Raw genomic sequence first — 16,921 nt, forward strand, 5'->3', positions numbered from 1 at the left:
TCATAAAAAGTTTTGACTATTTTCAAATCACAAGACAATTTGAGTCGGTCGGTTTCCTCACAGTTTCTGTCTTTTCGTAGGAGAAACTCCCCTCCACTTCCCTCAGTTCTTCCACTGACAGCGGTGGCCCTTCTAGGTTCCAGCTACGCTTTGTGGTGGGGTGATAGGTAGAGTGGGGTCACCAATCTGGTTATCCCACTTAGCCTCAGCCTCTGCCTTATTTTCCTTGCGTCTGTAAAATCACATGATCTAGGACTTTGCTACTAAAAATGTGGCCCTCCGACCACAAATATCAGCATCACTCTGTTAGAAATGCAAAATCTTAGGTACTGGTTTCAAAAAGTTAAGTATTTTTCTATCTTGGCTTCGTTGCCTGCCCTAACAGTGTACACTTATATGTACATTTTTCAATGCTTTCTGTGTTCATTAAGAAGTTGCATAATAATTTTAGGATCAACAGCGTTAGCTGTTTAAAGCAGAAAAAAAAAAAAAAAACCCACGAAATCGCAACGTCTGTTCTTTAGTGTGTTTGCTAAGACTAGCTTCTGACCGTTGCTGCGTGAGTGATCGCACACTATTAAAGCTATTAGCGAAGATTTGTGCTATGGTGCCTCTGCCAATTTCTACTAAACTCATCAGTGTCCCCCCACACCCCCTACTCCCCAGCGAGGCTTCCCGCAAAGCTTCGACTGGTTCAATCACAGTAGGCCACCAAACCACCGCGAAAACCCGGAGTAACGGATTTGGGGCGTAGCTAGGGTCCTCCGGCGAGCAAGGAGAATTTACGGAGCCTGCGCAAAGACTGGAGCGCGCACATGCGCAGTGGTCGGTGCTGGGCCGCGCGCCGGTCGCTCCGGGAGGCTTGGAGGCTGCGCGCGCGGTTGACGTGTTCCGTGGCTGCGGAGGCGGCGAGGCTCTGGGAGGGGAAGGAGCGGAGGGAGGGAGGGTGAGGTGGGGGCTGAACCCGGAAGTGGGTAGGCGCTGGAGCGAGCGCGCCGAGAGTGGAGCTCAGCGGCTGGGAGCCAGCGGGGGAGCCCTGGGTTCCCGGTAATGGATCTGTGGGGATTTTGCCCAGGGAAACTGGGGTGGGAAGGGTAGCGGGTTCGCCGTCGGCGAGCGCAGTCCCCTCCTGGGCAGGGCCTGGGAAGGCTCTTCTGTTTCCTTTAGTCGTCCCTCTGGTTGACCCTACTCCTGCTCTGCGCCCCTCCTGGGGCCGTCTCCTGCCGGGTGATTTTGGCCGCGGGACGCTGTCTGTCCCCGAGGAGGTGTGCCTTGCCCGCCCTGGGAAAAGGCATGTTAATGGAGAGATCTGGATTTCGCGGCCGCGACGGCCTTATTGTCACCAACCCAGCGTCCCTAAAACCATGAATGTAGCGCGCCTCAACCTGCACCCTCAGTGTTCTTGGAAGGATCGTTCCCTTTTCGCCCTCCTTGTCTCCACCCTGTTCGTGAATTTAGGCACGAAAGGTGTGCTCTGGCTTCCTCTAAAATTATTCTTTTGTTGGCTGTCTTTTATAACCCGGCCCTCCTTGTTCTCCACCCTAACACCTTAGCCACGAATGAGTGGAAGCTGTGACTTTATCATAATTTAGTTCTGATTTGGAAACGATTAGTAGACGAATGCCTTGAATGATTTGGGATTGCTTTGCCATAGAGTTATTTTACGTGGTTCTTACTCTTTTGCAGACCATGAAACCCTCGGGCACGCCCCTCCAGAAGCTGTTAACCAAGACAATCTAGTTGGTTTTTTTTTTTTGTTTTTTTTTTGTTTTTTTAATAAATCCCTTAAGACACTTATGAAGTTTCTTGTTCTGAAATTGTTGTACTGCAATGAAGAAAAGGAGAAAGGTTACTTCAAATCTTGACGAGAAGATCCACCTAGGCTACCATAAAGATTCTTCAGAAGGAGATGTTGCAGTGGAGTGTGACGAAGTAACCTACACTCATTCCACAGAAAGACCGACTCCTGAAGCTCTTCACTGTTACCAGGAACTTCCTCCCTCGCCAGATCAGAGAAAACTTCTGAGTTCTTTGCAGTATAACAAGAATTTGCTGAAGTATTTAAATGATGACAGGCAGAAGCAACCATCTTTCTGTGACTTACTTATCATAGTAGAAGGAAAAGAATTTAGTGCACATAAAGTTGTTGTTGCTGTTGGCAGTAGTTACTTTCATGCGTGTTTGAGCAAAAATCCAAGCACTGATGTTGTCACCCTGGATCACGTAACACACTCAGTTTTTCAGCATTTGCTTGAATTTCTTTACACATCAGAATTTTTTGTGTACAAATACGAAATACCTCTTGTTTTAGAGGCAGCAAAATTTCTGGACATTATAGATGCAGTTAAATTGCTAAATAATGAAAATGTTGCCACTTTTCAGTCTGAGCTGTCTGAAAAGTCCTCACCAGAAGAAACACTAAGTGAATTAACTGGAAGACTATCAAATAATCATCAGTGTAAATTCTGTAGTAGACATTTTTGTTACAAAAAGTCTTTAGAGAATCATTTGGCTAAAACCCATAGGTCCCTTTTATTAGGGAAAAAACATGGGTTAAAAATGCTGGAGAGAAGTTTTTCCACGAGAAGATCAAAAAGGAATCGGAAGTGTCCTGTTAAGTTTGATGACACCAGTGATGATGAACAAGAAAGTGGCGATGGGTCAGACAATTTGAATCCAGAACATTTTGATAAGGAAAAGTCCGATAGAAATGATTCTGAGGACCCTGGAAGTGAATATAATGCTGAAGAAGATGAGCTAGAGGAGGAAATGTCAGATGAATACTCTGACATTGAAGAACACAGTGAAAAAGATCAGAATGATGCAGAAGAGGAACCTGAGGCTGGTGATTCTGTAGGAAATATTCATGAGGGGTTAACTCCTGTAGTCATTCAGAACAGTAACAAAAAAATACTGCAGTGTCCTAAATGTGATAAGACATTTGACCGCATAGGTAAGAAAACTTTTTTCTGTCTCTAATAACTTACTTTTCTGGATATTTTAAAGGTGATAGTTCAAAATAAACTTTGAAGGTAACTTTTAAAAGGAATGTTTAATGAAGATGGGTATTTGATAGGCATTACATATTTTATCCTGTTTTAAATTTCTTTCGATTCAGGAATTTAAGGTTTTGGGGGTTTTTGTGGGTTTTTTTGAAGGAATTTAAGTCTTTTTAGCCTTTATTTTCTCTTCCTCGTGCCCCACTAAAAGGTGACAGATCATTAGTTCAAGTATTTGGTATGGAAAAACTCCACAGAGTATTAATAATTATGAATGTGGTGCTTTGATTTATATGTTAATTTCATAGCTAAGTGCTGTTTTCAAGTCATAGAAAATTGAATTAGATTATATTAGATTAAATTTAGTAGTTTGTATACTATTTCCCCTTGAACATGGCAATATCTGAATTAGAAATGTAGTCCCTTCTCAGTGTAGGCTTATAGTTAAGAATAAAACTGAACTGGATATAATTTAATTCTGTTGGTAGAGACTTTTGGAAATGTCTTGATTAGTAGTAGTGTTTGGTTATTACAATAACAAATCAACTTTTCCTTTATTAGAAAAGTATATGCAGGAAATGTGATCTCTAACCTTAAGTTAAAAATATGTCCGTGAACATTTAATTTCAAGAGGTCTAATATTTGGAGATATCGTACAGGAACTGTTCAAATGTGAACTTTTAAAGTGCAACAATTATTTCTATATAAATCATAGTTATGAAATTGTGAAATATATTCCACCACATACAATGATAAAAGGAACATTTAAGTTCAGTTTGACCTTGTAAAATTACTTCTACGGTTTAGTATATCCCCATGTATCTTGCAGTTTTGAGTACTTATGTTATTGGGTTAGGCGGAAATTGATTTTATAAGGTATTAGTAATCATTTGCTCTCAAAATATGGGACAGTACACACTGTGGCATAAGTGGTAACCTTTTTTGGCTTTTTATTATGCCATTGAATCTCCAAATCAGAATATTTTTGACAATCCAGTTTAATAATTAGTTATTACTGTTTTTACTGTGTTTGAGGCTCTGTATAAAGGTGGATATAATAACTTTTCTTGGGTAACTCTATTGGAAGAGCATAGGAGTATAAGGAACTTGCTAAACTCAGCCTGGATAAATGTTCCCTTAGGGTTATAAACAAGTGCTATGAGGAGTATAGAGAAGAGAATAATTTTTGATTGGGACACCTAAGAACATGTTACCTTTTCAATGGATTCTACTTCTTGGACTTTGTATTCTTAGTGCATGCCTCCCTCTGTTCTGCCTTAATTTGACCTGATTTGACTTGAGATGAGTAAGCAGGGGTGTTCCCAAATGGCATTGTAGGCCCAATACTTACTTACACCTCAAACACAGCACTGTGAGATTCTTTAAGAGAGAGGAGTTCTATGTTCAAGTAAGATTGAAAAAAACTATATTGTATAATTCATGGTCAGTATTAACTCTGTCAAATTCTCTGGTAAAGAAACTTGGTAATTTTATTTAGCCTGGCATTTCCTCAAATTTTACTGTAAGACACTTTTGTGGTACTTCTTGTAATTTCCAAAAAACAAACAAACAACAAGAAAAAAACCTACAGTTCTTTGCACACGGTTTGGGAAAACACTGCTCAGGATTAAGTTGCTGATGTACTAAGAGGAGGATGTTTTGCAGCTTTTTTTACCAAGGGCAGCCTAGATAACTGTGAGAATCAATAGGTCACATTGTAGACTTACTTGTAGCCTACTTTTCTGAACGTATTGGCCATTATACTCCTCTTTTATCCACGCTTCTCTTTTGCTTAAGCCTCCTTGGGGCTGCTTGCCTTTTCCCAAGATTAAGAGAGAGAGAAAGATTGGGATTGAAATTCTATCATACTAGTTAAAAAAGCAGGAGTTATACGGATGTCAAACTGCCTGCCCTTTTGAGTCCAGGTCTTGGGCAAGTTACTTAACCTGTCTGCATTCTTGTTTCCTCATAGTGGAGTGGGATGGTGCTAATATAATGCAAATAGTACCTTCTCGTGGAGATTATTATGAGGATTAAATGAGATAGTCTTGAATCATTCAGAATACTGTGTGAAATTTAGGTGTTCAAGGAATACTAGCTACTCTTATTGTTCATTAGTTTAATATAGTTATCGAGTATCTCTAATGTGCCTACTACTGCTAGACAGCTATGAAATGATGTACTCTGTGTTCTCAAGAAGGTTAAAGTAATGAATACATGCAAAAACACAGTCATACTGTAGTGAAGATAATCTCATCAGGAAAAATTCAGAAGACTAAAGGAAACAGGGAAGATTTCATAGAGCAGGTGGCATTTGAGCTGAGAACTAGAGAATAGGGAAGGATTTATAGGGCAGAAGGACCAACATATGTGAATACGTTGAGGTATATTGTGTTCTGGAAATTGCTGAAGGGTGGGTGATCTCACAGTGGGTGAGGAGGCATATTGTAAATGACAAGAGATGAAGATTGGCACATAAGCAGAGGTTAAATTTTGCATGGTTTTTATGCTGTAACAGAAGAGTTTAGATTTTATACAGTGAGTGACCGAAACTTGAAAAAACTTTGACAAAGGAAATGAGAGCCTGTTGAAGTTTTAGGAAGGTCTTGCTGGCTTCAGTACAGGGAATGAAATTTGAAAGGACCGGAAGTATATTGTGGGCTTGGACTAGGAAGATGAGTAGCGTTGAGAATGGGCTGTTGGATGAGGGTAGATCAGAGAGTTGCACTGAAAATAGATTAAGTGGACTGGGTGATGGATAGAATTTAATTGTGAATTAGGAGAAGACTTGTGTTTCTTAAATGTCCTCCCTCCATTCTCATGTCCACCAGAAATCCTGTTTATTAAAAACAAAAACAAAAAGAAAAAAACAGTTCAAGGACTGTTGAAGCCTGGTGTCATCCACATTCCTATCATATGATTTAAAGATGTCTACCTCGATTTTTGGTTGTTATTTATTTCTCATGAGATTTGAAGCCTGAAATTTTTGTATCTTTTGGTTATTGCCCTTTCTTGATACCCAGGGTTGTTTCAAATAACAAGTTTTCAGTAAGCTCCTATTTAGCTGAACTAAATTGAAAGGTGAGTGTCTGACTTAACTTTGGACTTGGAGGAAGCCAGTTGGGCTTCTTTATAAGGTTCTGACTTTGCTGTCTTGGAGTGGGTTTTGATAATTAATGAATAAGCTGTGGGACCTGCTGGAACCATTAGCTCCACAATATGTAGTCCACTAATTTCATTCCATTACTTTGGATCTTTTATCCTTTCTGATGCATTTAATAGTTGCTTGGAGTGGGACTTCTGATCCAGTTATATTTTTCCTTAGGCTACCAGCTGTCTTCCTCAGTCTATTCTCATGCAAATAAGAGTCCTTTGACCTTTCCCCCTTAAGGTTAAAGTGGGTGAAAAAACCTAGTGGGTGAAAAGGCAAAAATAGGGAAAAGATGACAGATGGGATGAGAGAGAAAATTTGGATAATTTATCTTTTTTATTGTTCCTAGTGGGAACTAAAATCTTTCCTTGGATTAAATTTACAATCTCTTCTAGAGGTAGAAAATGTTTTATAGCTTTTTAAAAAATGTGACTCTCTAGACCATCCTGACAGAGATTCCAATTTGTTCTTAATAGAGAAGAGTTATAACAGTGACATAATACTTTAAGGTTAAATATCTTAGTTATGCATTCTTTAGAGTACGCCATATGAATAAATTCAAAGAATAATAGAAGATTTAGCAATATCAGATATATAATGAGCTAATTTGGCGATGTTTCTCTTTGTAAAAACTGCTCACAAAACCTGACAAAGGTAATTTTGCATGACCTATATGGGGGAATAATAAATTCTTAAGCACAAGGTCAAGTTTTTCATGTGAAAATTTCTTTAGAAGTGTCTTTTCTTTCAGAAAAAATTCTGTGGATGAAATTTGTTAATGTTATGTGTTTTGGTAATCAAGAATGGTCGACATAGTAGATTATTCTCTGAAGGAATACAATGTTTTATTGAAAATTTATTTGAAATGCACACTTTGATTTATTGTTGAATTTTCCCCACCCCATAAAAAAAGAAGTGGATATAGATGACTATATTTATGCTGAGTGCCTCCCACACTGCTACCAATTTTCTTAAATATGCAATTTAATATCTAATTAAAATTTTTCCCCACTGGCCCCTGGAGATCTACCTGACTCTCATGGGGTCAGTGTTTCCTCAGAAGTTATGTCTTTCTATTGTTCAGAAATGCAAATCCATAGAGATAACTGGCCTTGCAATGCCAATATGCATAAAATTGAATTAATAACTTAACAAAAAAGTTTTTTCACTTCAGATATTCTTAATGTCATAATGAATCATTCAAATTTATATATTTTCATTGGTCTCCTTGGACTCATGAATTTATTTAAATGAATTTTTAAAAATTTTGGCTCTTTTGGTTTAAATTTTTTTTTTCTTGGTTAAATCTTAATTCTGGTCTGTAGAAAAATGGAAGTTTAATTGTTAAAGGTGCTTTTGATTTTTAAGTTAACTGTCATTTTGATGGTTTCAATATTCAACTACATGTAACTTAATCATTAAATTAATCGTTTAAAAATTACACAGTATACTCTTGATTTGTTTACATTTTTCCATAAGTATGTGTCATTTATATAATTTTAAAAAGTAAGTTTAATAAAAATGAAATGTGAAAACTTTCATAGTCAAGGAAAACTTTTTAATTCCATGCAATGACCTCAATCTTTTCAAAATTAAAATTGTGGGATTTTAGTATATATTGATAATGTTTGGATTCTGTACTTTTTATCTAATCGATGTGTAATAAAGGTTAAGGATCTAATCATGCATGCCATATTATGATAGAAAAAGAATAAGATCAACTCAGAAGACATTTTCCCAAAGATATTATAGCAGTAATGGTCTGATTATACCCTGCAAAAAACAATATAAATCTGTGTTTGGGATAGTTCAAGGTCAGAGATACATCTAGTATTATACAATATGCATATTTACACATGTGCTTATACATAAATTGAAGCAAAAAAAATGCACAAAACTAGTATTAGTACACTCTGATATTTTCTACTCTATTCCTTTTTCTCCCCACTGCTAGTCACAACTCAAGTAATTTATTTCATGAACACTAATGAACTTTAGTTTGTAAAACACTGACTTAAACCATAACATAGTTCAACTCTTGTTCTATAAAACCTACTTATCTGTAACATTTATCAAAAGTCATTTCAGATTTCACCTTGTGGCACACAAGAACATTTCCCTCAATAAATTCCAGTATTAAATCTCATCCCTTGAACACAGCAGAAGTATTCGTGGTAGAGTGTGTATATGCATGTGTAAATGGAGAGTACGTCCTAGAGGTGGCAGACAGAGAACAGAGGTGATAGGCCATTTTAACAATGGCAAGGGGAAAAAGTCAAGTTCTTCCAGTGTTCTCAGAGAGCTGAAACCCCAGTTTGATCTGTTATAATGTATATTCATATGTCAGCTCTATCCGTATTTATTTTTGAGGTATAACTACATGTCTGCACTGTGACTAGTAATCCATATAATAATAGTAATAAATGGCTGATTTTTATTAGTGCTCACTATGTGCAGGAATGTTTTAAGCATTGTGTCTATATTAACTCATGTACTTCTCAGAGCCCCATGCAGTTTTAATAAACGCAGGTACAGAGAAGTTAAATATTAGCCTAATTAAGATCACACAGCTAATTTAGCAGATGACCAAACACTAAATTTTCTAACTACGTATATGTAAAAAATGCATCAACCATTATCTATATGGTCTATATATAAATACCTAATGGATTTTTCATCATACTTTTGTTTTTCTTGGCCCATAATTGTCAGCCTTCCCCCTCAACCTTGAGGAAAATACTTTGGTTCCCTTTCCTGGGTATTTTTATGTAAGTGCAATGTAATTAATTTTTAGGTAATATACTATGTGTTTATTAAACTTAATCATACATAAATATATATAATAGATTGGTGAACTCATTTATTTTATTAAGTAGAAAAATAATTATGATTGGGGTGCCTGGGTGGCTCAATCTGTTAAGTCCGCCTTCGGCTCAGGTCATGATCTTGCGGTTCATGAGTTTGAGCCCTGCATCCGGCTCTCTGCTGTCAGCACAGAGCCCACTTCAGCTCCTCTGTCCACCTCTCTCTCTCTGCCCCTCCTCTGCTCTCTCTCTCAAAAATAAATAAACTTAAAAAAATAATAATTATGATTATCTTTTTTCCTCAGTGACATAGAATATTTTGGGTTTTTTCTAATTTCCGTGATCTACATAGAATATTTTTTAAGTATATGACTGAAATACCATACTTTTACATTAGCTTTGGCCTGAAGAAAAATTTACACATTTATTTTGCAGGGCAAAGCAAAGCTAGCTTTTAACTGAAAACTGCTTCTCTTACCAATAGTATTTTTTCTTATTTTTATTGCTTTTTGCTCAAAAGAATCCTTGAAATTTCTATTTTAAGCTACTAGATGTGCACATTCACAACTTCTGTTACAGAATAATAATAGCCAACGTTAATTGATAACTTAGACACCATTAGAAGTGCTTTAATGTGTGTTCATTTATGCCTATGACAGTCCTTTGAGGTAAATACTTTCATTCCATTTTTTTCAGCTGAGCAAGATTTGAGGCATAGAGACGTTATTTGTTCAAGGTCACATAGTCTGCTATTTAAAGAGCCAGCATTCATATCTAGGTACATGTATCCAGGATCTGTGCCCTTACCTGTGATGCTGTTCTGTCTCTGGACTTTAGAAATTTCTGTTCTAAATAACGATGTGAAAAAATTTTAGTCTAAGTAGGAATATAAATAAAAATTAAGCCAAAAAATATCTTTGTATTTCATTTTTTATTGTAACTTTTTCTCCTGGAAAGTCTATGTTAAAATTTCTTGATTTTTTTTTTTTTTTTTTTTTTTTTCCCTGTTGGAGAAACGTATAACATTGTATAGAATTTAGGTGTGTATTCAGATAATACAAATCTCACGTTAGTATGATTCCTGGTATCTGTGCATTGATACCAGTTTATTTTTTCCTTTTCCTGCTTTCCCTGATACTGCCCATATATGTTGGCTTCAGCACTTTAGCGTTACGCATGCATCAAAGTACAGGTGATTTACTTGTTTTCTCATATCTTAGGAGTTGGAGAGATATTATATGAATATGTTGTAGTGAAGTATAGGTTTTGTTGAGAATTCTAGATTTGTCATACCCTTTCCAGATTACCTCCTGTGGGAAGAGAGATAAAACTATCATATATTATAAGATACATAAGCATATTATTTTTCCTTTTTAATATGTTTTTAAAAGGACTATCAAATCTGAAAATTTCAGTTCATGGATATACATAGTAAAAGTAAAATATAAATACTAAGTGTTAAATGAAGATTAGATCTTTGCTGAAGGTCAATTTTAAATGAAAAAAATATGTATATTTTAGGGGCGCCTGGGTGGCTCGGTTGGTTAAGGGTCCGACTCTTGGTTTTGACTCAGTTCATGATCTCACAGTTCACGAGATCGAGACCTGCACTGGGCTCTGCGCTGGCAGTGTGGAGTCTGCTTGGGATTCTCTCTCTCCCTCTCTCTGCCCCTCCCCTGCTCATGCTCACTCTCCCCCTCTTTCAAAATAAATAACATTTAAAATATATCTATATATTTTAAAGTTTTAAGTTCCAACAGTTTGCCTACAGAATGTTCAGCAAATTTACCCAAAGTCTTGTTTTTTAAAATGTGTAAACACGAGGGGGCCTGAGTAGCTCAGTCGGTTGAGCATCCGACTTTGGCTCAGGTCATGATCTCAGGTTCCAGCCCAGCGTCGGGCTCTGTGTTGACAATTCAGAGCCTGGAGCCTGCTTCGGATTCTGTCTCCCTCTCTCTGCCCCTCCCCTGCTCACGCTGTGTGTGTGTCTCTCTCTCTCTCTCTCAAGAATAAATAAGCATTAAAAAAAAAATGTAAACATGAACAATTTTTTCTAATGACCCAAGTTTTCAAGGAAGGCAGTGAGGTCAAAGTAATAAGTCTTGAGGTTTATCAGAGATATATACCGTATTTTAGGTATAAACTTGTGTGTAGGTGTGTGTGTATTAAATGTTACTAGTCATGAGATTTTATTGCACTGTCAAATTTCAGTCACTTTGTACCAAATACAATGAATTTAATTTTAGTTTCTCTCTTTTTATAGGGAAATATGAGAGCCACACACGTGTTCACACAGGTGAGAAGCCCTTTGAGTGTGATATTTGTCACCAGCGCTATTCGACAAAGTCTAATCTAACTGTTCACAGAAAGAAGCACAGTAATGAAACAGAATTTCATAAGAAGGAGCACAAGTGCCCTTATTGTAATAAACTTCATGCAAGCAAGAAGACTTTAGCCAAGCATGTTAAGAGGCAAGTATTATCTTGCTTCCATAATATACTTTATTGTGCCTTCTAATTTAAATATGGAGTAAGCTAAAAACATTTATGGAGTGCTTGTCTCCAATTCTTTCATTGCTTAGTATTTTGCAAACATTTTTGATTGCAAATATATTTGATTACAGATATATTAAGAGCAGCAAATGTTAGTTTATATTTTTTATTAATGCTGTTGAGGTGAAGTTTTTTAATGTTGAAACAAGAACTATAGAAGTTTAAGATAGTATTTTGGTCATCCTGTTTTTTATTTTGGGTTTTGGCAAGTATATTTTCAAAATCTATGTTTTTAGACCTAGGAAACTTACTCCTCATGCTCAACTTTGTCTTTAGTGTATAAAAATTTGTGAGAGAAAGCATGTTTAGTCAGTGTTCCATATTTAACTTTAAGAAAGGAAATTTACTGAAATTTGGACTAAAAAAAATCAAGTGAATTACCTTGAAGATTATCTGTGAATAGCTAGGTTTCTGAATGTATTTAAAATATGATTACATTGTCTTTGACTATTTCTGCATAAATTTAGGCATATACATTCATTTATTAAATGTTAATGATACCTATATTCTTAAGGTGTTTACATGTGTCTGTCTCTTAATGAAAGAAATCAGTGCCTGATTCTTACAGTCACTGTTGACAGATCATATGGAATACTGACTTAACTAATGTAATCTTTTCCTAACAGTCTTTTTTTTCCTTATAGATTTCATCCTGAAAATGCACAAGAATTTATCTCCATTAAGAAGACTAAGAGTGAAAGTTGGAAATGTGATGTAAGACCTTTTAATTTGTAATAAAAAACCAAAATAAATATAATGTTACCTTTGGGGAAAGTAATTAGATGTTAAAAAAATATAAACTTAGCTTATCTCACTTTTAGAATCTTACACAAAGTTATCTTAATATTTATAAGTTAAACCCCATAAGGGTTAGTGTTTAGATGGTGGACCTGATGGAAATCTTAGTTTTTATTTCTTATTTAAAAAAAATTTTTTTTTTCTTATTTATTTTGAGAGAGTGACAGAGGGAGAGAGCAGTGGAGGGACAGAGAGAGCAGGGGAGAGAGAATCCCAAGCAGGCTCTGCACTGTCAGCACGGAGCCCTGTGCAGGGCTCCAACTCATGAACTGTGAGATCATGACCTGAGCCAAAACCAAGAGTCAAACGGCTCAACCGACTGAGCCACCCAGCAGCCCCAGTTTTTTAGTGTAACTACCATACCGTGTACTTATGTTGTGTATATAAACTGACATTATTATACTAACAGGAGTGTAAAGTGTTTAGAATTTTCCCTCCATTTCTAGTTATCTGTCTCAAAACTCAGGGGCCTTTAACAACTGTCTTATTATATCCCACCATTTTGTGGATCAGTCATCTAAATTTGGAGAACAGCTTTGCTAGGTAATTCGGTTCCACATGTTGTCATCTGAAGTCACTCAGTTGTTTTCAGCTGACACAGATGGTCTGGTGTGTTTTGGGGACACTCATGGCTGGAACTTGATGTTGGCTGACAGCAAGGAGCTTAGCAAGGACAGTTGGCTGGGGACCTTGGTTCTTTTCCCCTTTGGTCTTTTCATGAGGCTACTTGATCTTTTTTCTAGCATGGCAGCTAAACTCTAAGAAGCCTAGGTAAAAATGATAGGAATTTTTAAGGCCTAGGCCTCAGAAGTCACTGAGCATCACTTTTAACACATTCTGTTGGTCAAACAAGTCCCTACAGTCAGGTCAGATTTAAGGGGAAGGGAATTCGTTTCTGTTTTTCCAGTAGTAGCAAAGAATTTTTAGATACCTGTTGTACCACATTCACTAACATCTTTTTCATTATTTAGGTAAATATTGTTTAAAGGAGTCACAAGCTGTCATTTGTCTTCCTTATTTTCAGGCTTCAATGTATTTATACAGCAAAATTTTCACTGTCTCTCTGATTTCAGCTTGTAGGAATTGAAGTTAGTTATTAATTATTTGGGTCTACATAAGTTGGTTTCTTCTCCTTAATAAGCTTCATTATACTCAGCTGTAAAATGGTGATAATAATTATATCTACCTCGTAGGATTATTGTGAGAATTAAGTAAAATAAACCATGAATTATTTAGCATGTGCCTGGTATATAGTACATGCTATATTATTATTGTTGTTACTGTTGTCATTGTTAACAGCCCCCGCCTTTTTTTAATAAAAGAAAATTGAGACTTTATTTTTCAGAGCAGTTTAAGTTTTACAATATAATTGAGAGGAAAGTATATTGATTTCCCATACCCCACTGCCCCCACAAATGCCTGTTCTCCCCCATTAACAGCATCCCCCTGAAGTGGTATATCTGTTACAGTGATGAACCTTCATTGACCTCCCCCTTTTTAAATCTTGTGTCTGCCAGATTTCTCTAAAAAGCTGTATCTCTTCCTTTTGACTACTTTAAGAGATAAATTCTAAAATTATTTTTCTGCAGTTTCTTGCTCCTATTCCTAATTAAGTATATGGCAACAATAATAAAACCTATTTATGATATATAAGTGATTTAAAAATATAAATTTAATGGATTTTAGAAATCTTGGCTAGAATTAAGGTATTAAGGTTACTGTGTAATCCTAGAAATTAGCCTATTAGAAATGTAAGGAGTGGAAATTCATCAACCTTTAGTATGAATTTAAAATAATTCCTTACTATAATTCCTCCAAGGCTTTTTTCTGCATAATTAAAATTTGATTCTATTTTGGGTAACTTTTCTGTTGGGAGAAATTTTCCTTTAACTGCTTGAATTCATGAGTTTATTTCTCATCATGAGCTTTGTATTTTATTTTTAATTCAGGTTTCCTTGTGTTTTGCATACATTTCTCTTAGATTTGTAAGAAGTCTTTTACTCGAAGACCACACTTGGAGGAACATATGATTCTGCATTCTCAAGATAAACCTTTTAAGTGTACCTATTGCGAAGAACATTTCAAATCACGATTTGCACGGTTAAAGCATCAAGAAAAGTTCCATCTGGGTAAGCAAATTACTTTTTCTCAAAGCAGTCATAGTAATTATTGATTATCACATCATGCTAGAGGAGCCTGCTGCTGTTGAACCACTTAGGGGAAGGAAGTCAGATAAATTGGGAGGAATACTGGATTTGCTGCTGTTCCTAGAGATGAGTAAATATGTTTATGTTTTGTTTTGGTGGCAGATGTGTCTGTAGTCATAAACAGCATTTATTCATAGTTAATTGGTGGATAGATCTGTGAGTGCTTGAATAAGGCATTTTTGTTGGAAAAAACTCTTTTTTTAAGGGAATAAAATTAACTTAGTCTATGTGGAATTTAGCATTGTATTTGACGAATCCTCTGTCTAATGCTTACGCCCAAGGTGGAAACCTGTGTGCCAGATGGTAGTACAGTTAGGTACATTTATGACGGTCAATACTGCTAGGGAATTGTCGTCATCCATAGTAGAGGCCGTTTGCTGCGCAGCATTGGTGGTGTAGTGGTGAGTATGGCTGCCTTCCAAATTATAGGCGTGTGTAGCTAATACACCAGAAAATAAAGATTAAAAAAAAAAAAATCTTTGTGCTATACAAAAGGTTAAAATAAATGAAGTTAAAAGTAATTGAGAGTAAATACAAAGTCATAAACATGGGAATTATCTGACCTTTGGTCATTGGGGATTACAGAACTATAAAATGGTATAGAATCCAAACTCCTTTATTTATAGATGGGCTTAAAAGCAGAAGCTTTTTAGGCACAATCTGAACAGTAATGTCATATGACTGACAAAAACTACTATAGTTTTAAACTGTATTAATAAAAATCTATTGTTCAGAATCAGGGAGGTAATTATCTCACTGATTTTAAATTCATCTGGAATACTGAATTCATTTCTGGATACTGCATTCAAGATAGATATTGACAAGTACATTCTCAAGAGGTGGGTAATTATGGTGACATAAGGTCTTAAAATTATGTCATGTGAAACACTTTTGAAGGACCTTGAAATTTTGTTTGGGAAAGGTAGAGCACCTATCTTCGAAAACTTTTGAGACTTTATTGTTCAATAAGGAACACTTAAATCTTTATAATTGTATATAAGACTAGTGTATGCTGGAAGATTATTTTTTAGCTTAGTCCTTTTTTGAATTGTCCTTAGTAAGTTGGTCTATCATAGGATTTCATCTTGGCATTTCTAATACCATCATATGAAGCAAGTTTTATAATTATCAGAAATATAGTTGGAGACACGTTCATGATTGCATGTTGCATGTGAGAAGTTTCTTTATACATTAGTTCCAGGAAAAAGAGTTTCTCTTGGGGAATTGGTGGGCTTCTTCCTTTTTGAGGTAAAAATCATAGGCAATCCCTTTTTGTCCCATGTTATAGAAACATCATAGCAAAATATAATAATTTTTATAGTGAACATATTTGTTTCCACTTCCTTTTTCTGTTCCTGATTTTCTATTTCAGCTTTTGTTAAGTATATCATTTAGTAAATAAATAGGCATTCTAAGAACATTGAGTGGAAATCCTAAGGTATAGATTTAGTTTCAATTTAGAAATCTTTTAAAGTATTGGAACTTATACATTGAAGTAAGTTGTCTTGCACAATAGTTATTTTCCTATCAGTAAAAGTATACAAGCAGATTCTTGAACTGATAACAGAGTTGTTAAAGAAAGCATTCTTGAAAAGATGGTTGAATTAGAACCATGTGTGCATATGTTTTATATATGTACATGTATATATTGCATATGTAAATATATATGACATATGTATGTTTTGTATACACACACACACAAGTTCTTTTGCATCCCATCTCTGTTTCTGTTTACTTGAATCACTGTATGTTAGGTTAGTGGTTCAGGTCTGAGGTGTGGCCCAATAATTTGTATTTCTAACAAGTTCCTAGGTGATGCTGATGCTGATGGTCCAGATACCACACACATGAGTATTACTGCTTTAGGCTATTCTGGGTCATATTCACACCGCCTACATTAGGATTATATATTCTGTAAATCAGAGGGAGTGATATCTAAGAAATACAATCTGAACAGTTAGGGCAGAAGACTTTTTTTAATGTTTATTTATTTATTTTCGAGAGAAGATGCAAGCAGGAGAGGGACAGAGAGACAGGGAGGTGGAGAATCCCAAGCAGGCTCTGCCCTGCCAGCACAGAGCACGACATGGAGTTCAGTCTCCGAACTGCCAGATCGTGACCTGAGCCGAAATAAAGAGTCAGAAGCTTAACCGAGTGAGCCACCCAGGTGCCCCAGGGTAGAAGAATTTTTAATGTATCTCCATGTATAAGTGTAAAAGTTACAGTAGGCTTTAAAGTCAAATCTTCTAATTTTATCCTATGTAGAGAGTTGGAATGAAAATCTGCTTTACTAACTTCCCAGCATAGCTTCATAAATAGAAGTTCAAGTAAGTTTAACTGTATGCAAAACTGGATATCTAATAGAGGGGAAAGAATGTAGGTATTTCATTTGAAAAACTCTGATAAGTAA

At 36.0% G+C, this 16,921-nt stretch overlaps 1 protein-coding gene across 1 annotated transcript in view; it reads left to right on the plus strand.

Moving 5' to 3' along the window:
• Window positions 1–879: 879 nt before the first annotated feature.
• The window catches only part of ZBTB41 (zinc finger and BTB domain containing 41), a 48,955-nt gene continuing 32,913 nt past the window's right edge, over window positions 880–16,921 (plus strand). Inside the window, exons 1-5 of the mRNA XM_045456673.1 lie at window positions 880–1,047; window positions 1,687–2,953; window positions 11,218–11,425; window positions 12,151–12,220; window positions 14,286–14,433. Coding sequence (XP_045312629.1) covers window positions 1,831–2,953; window positions 11,218–11,425; window positions 12,151–12,220; window positions 14,286–14,433 — 1,549 coding nt within the window. The 5' untranslated portion in view covers window positions 880–1,047; window positions 1,687–1,830. The remainder of the gene's footprint in view (window positions 1,048–1,686; window positions 2,954–11,217; window positions 11,426–12,150; window positions 12,221–14,285; window positions 14,434–16,921) is intronic.

Source organism: Leopardus geoffroyi, chromosome C3 (assembly GCF_018350155.1).
Source record: "Leopardus geoffroyi isolate Oge1 chromosome C3, O.geoffroyi_Oge1_pat1.0, whole genome shotgun sequence".
Lineage (NCBI taxonomy): Eukaryota > Metazoa > Chordata > Mammalia > Carnivora > Felidae > Leopardus > Leopardus geoffroyi.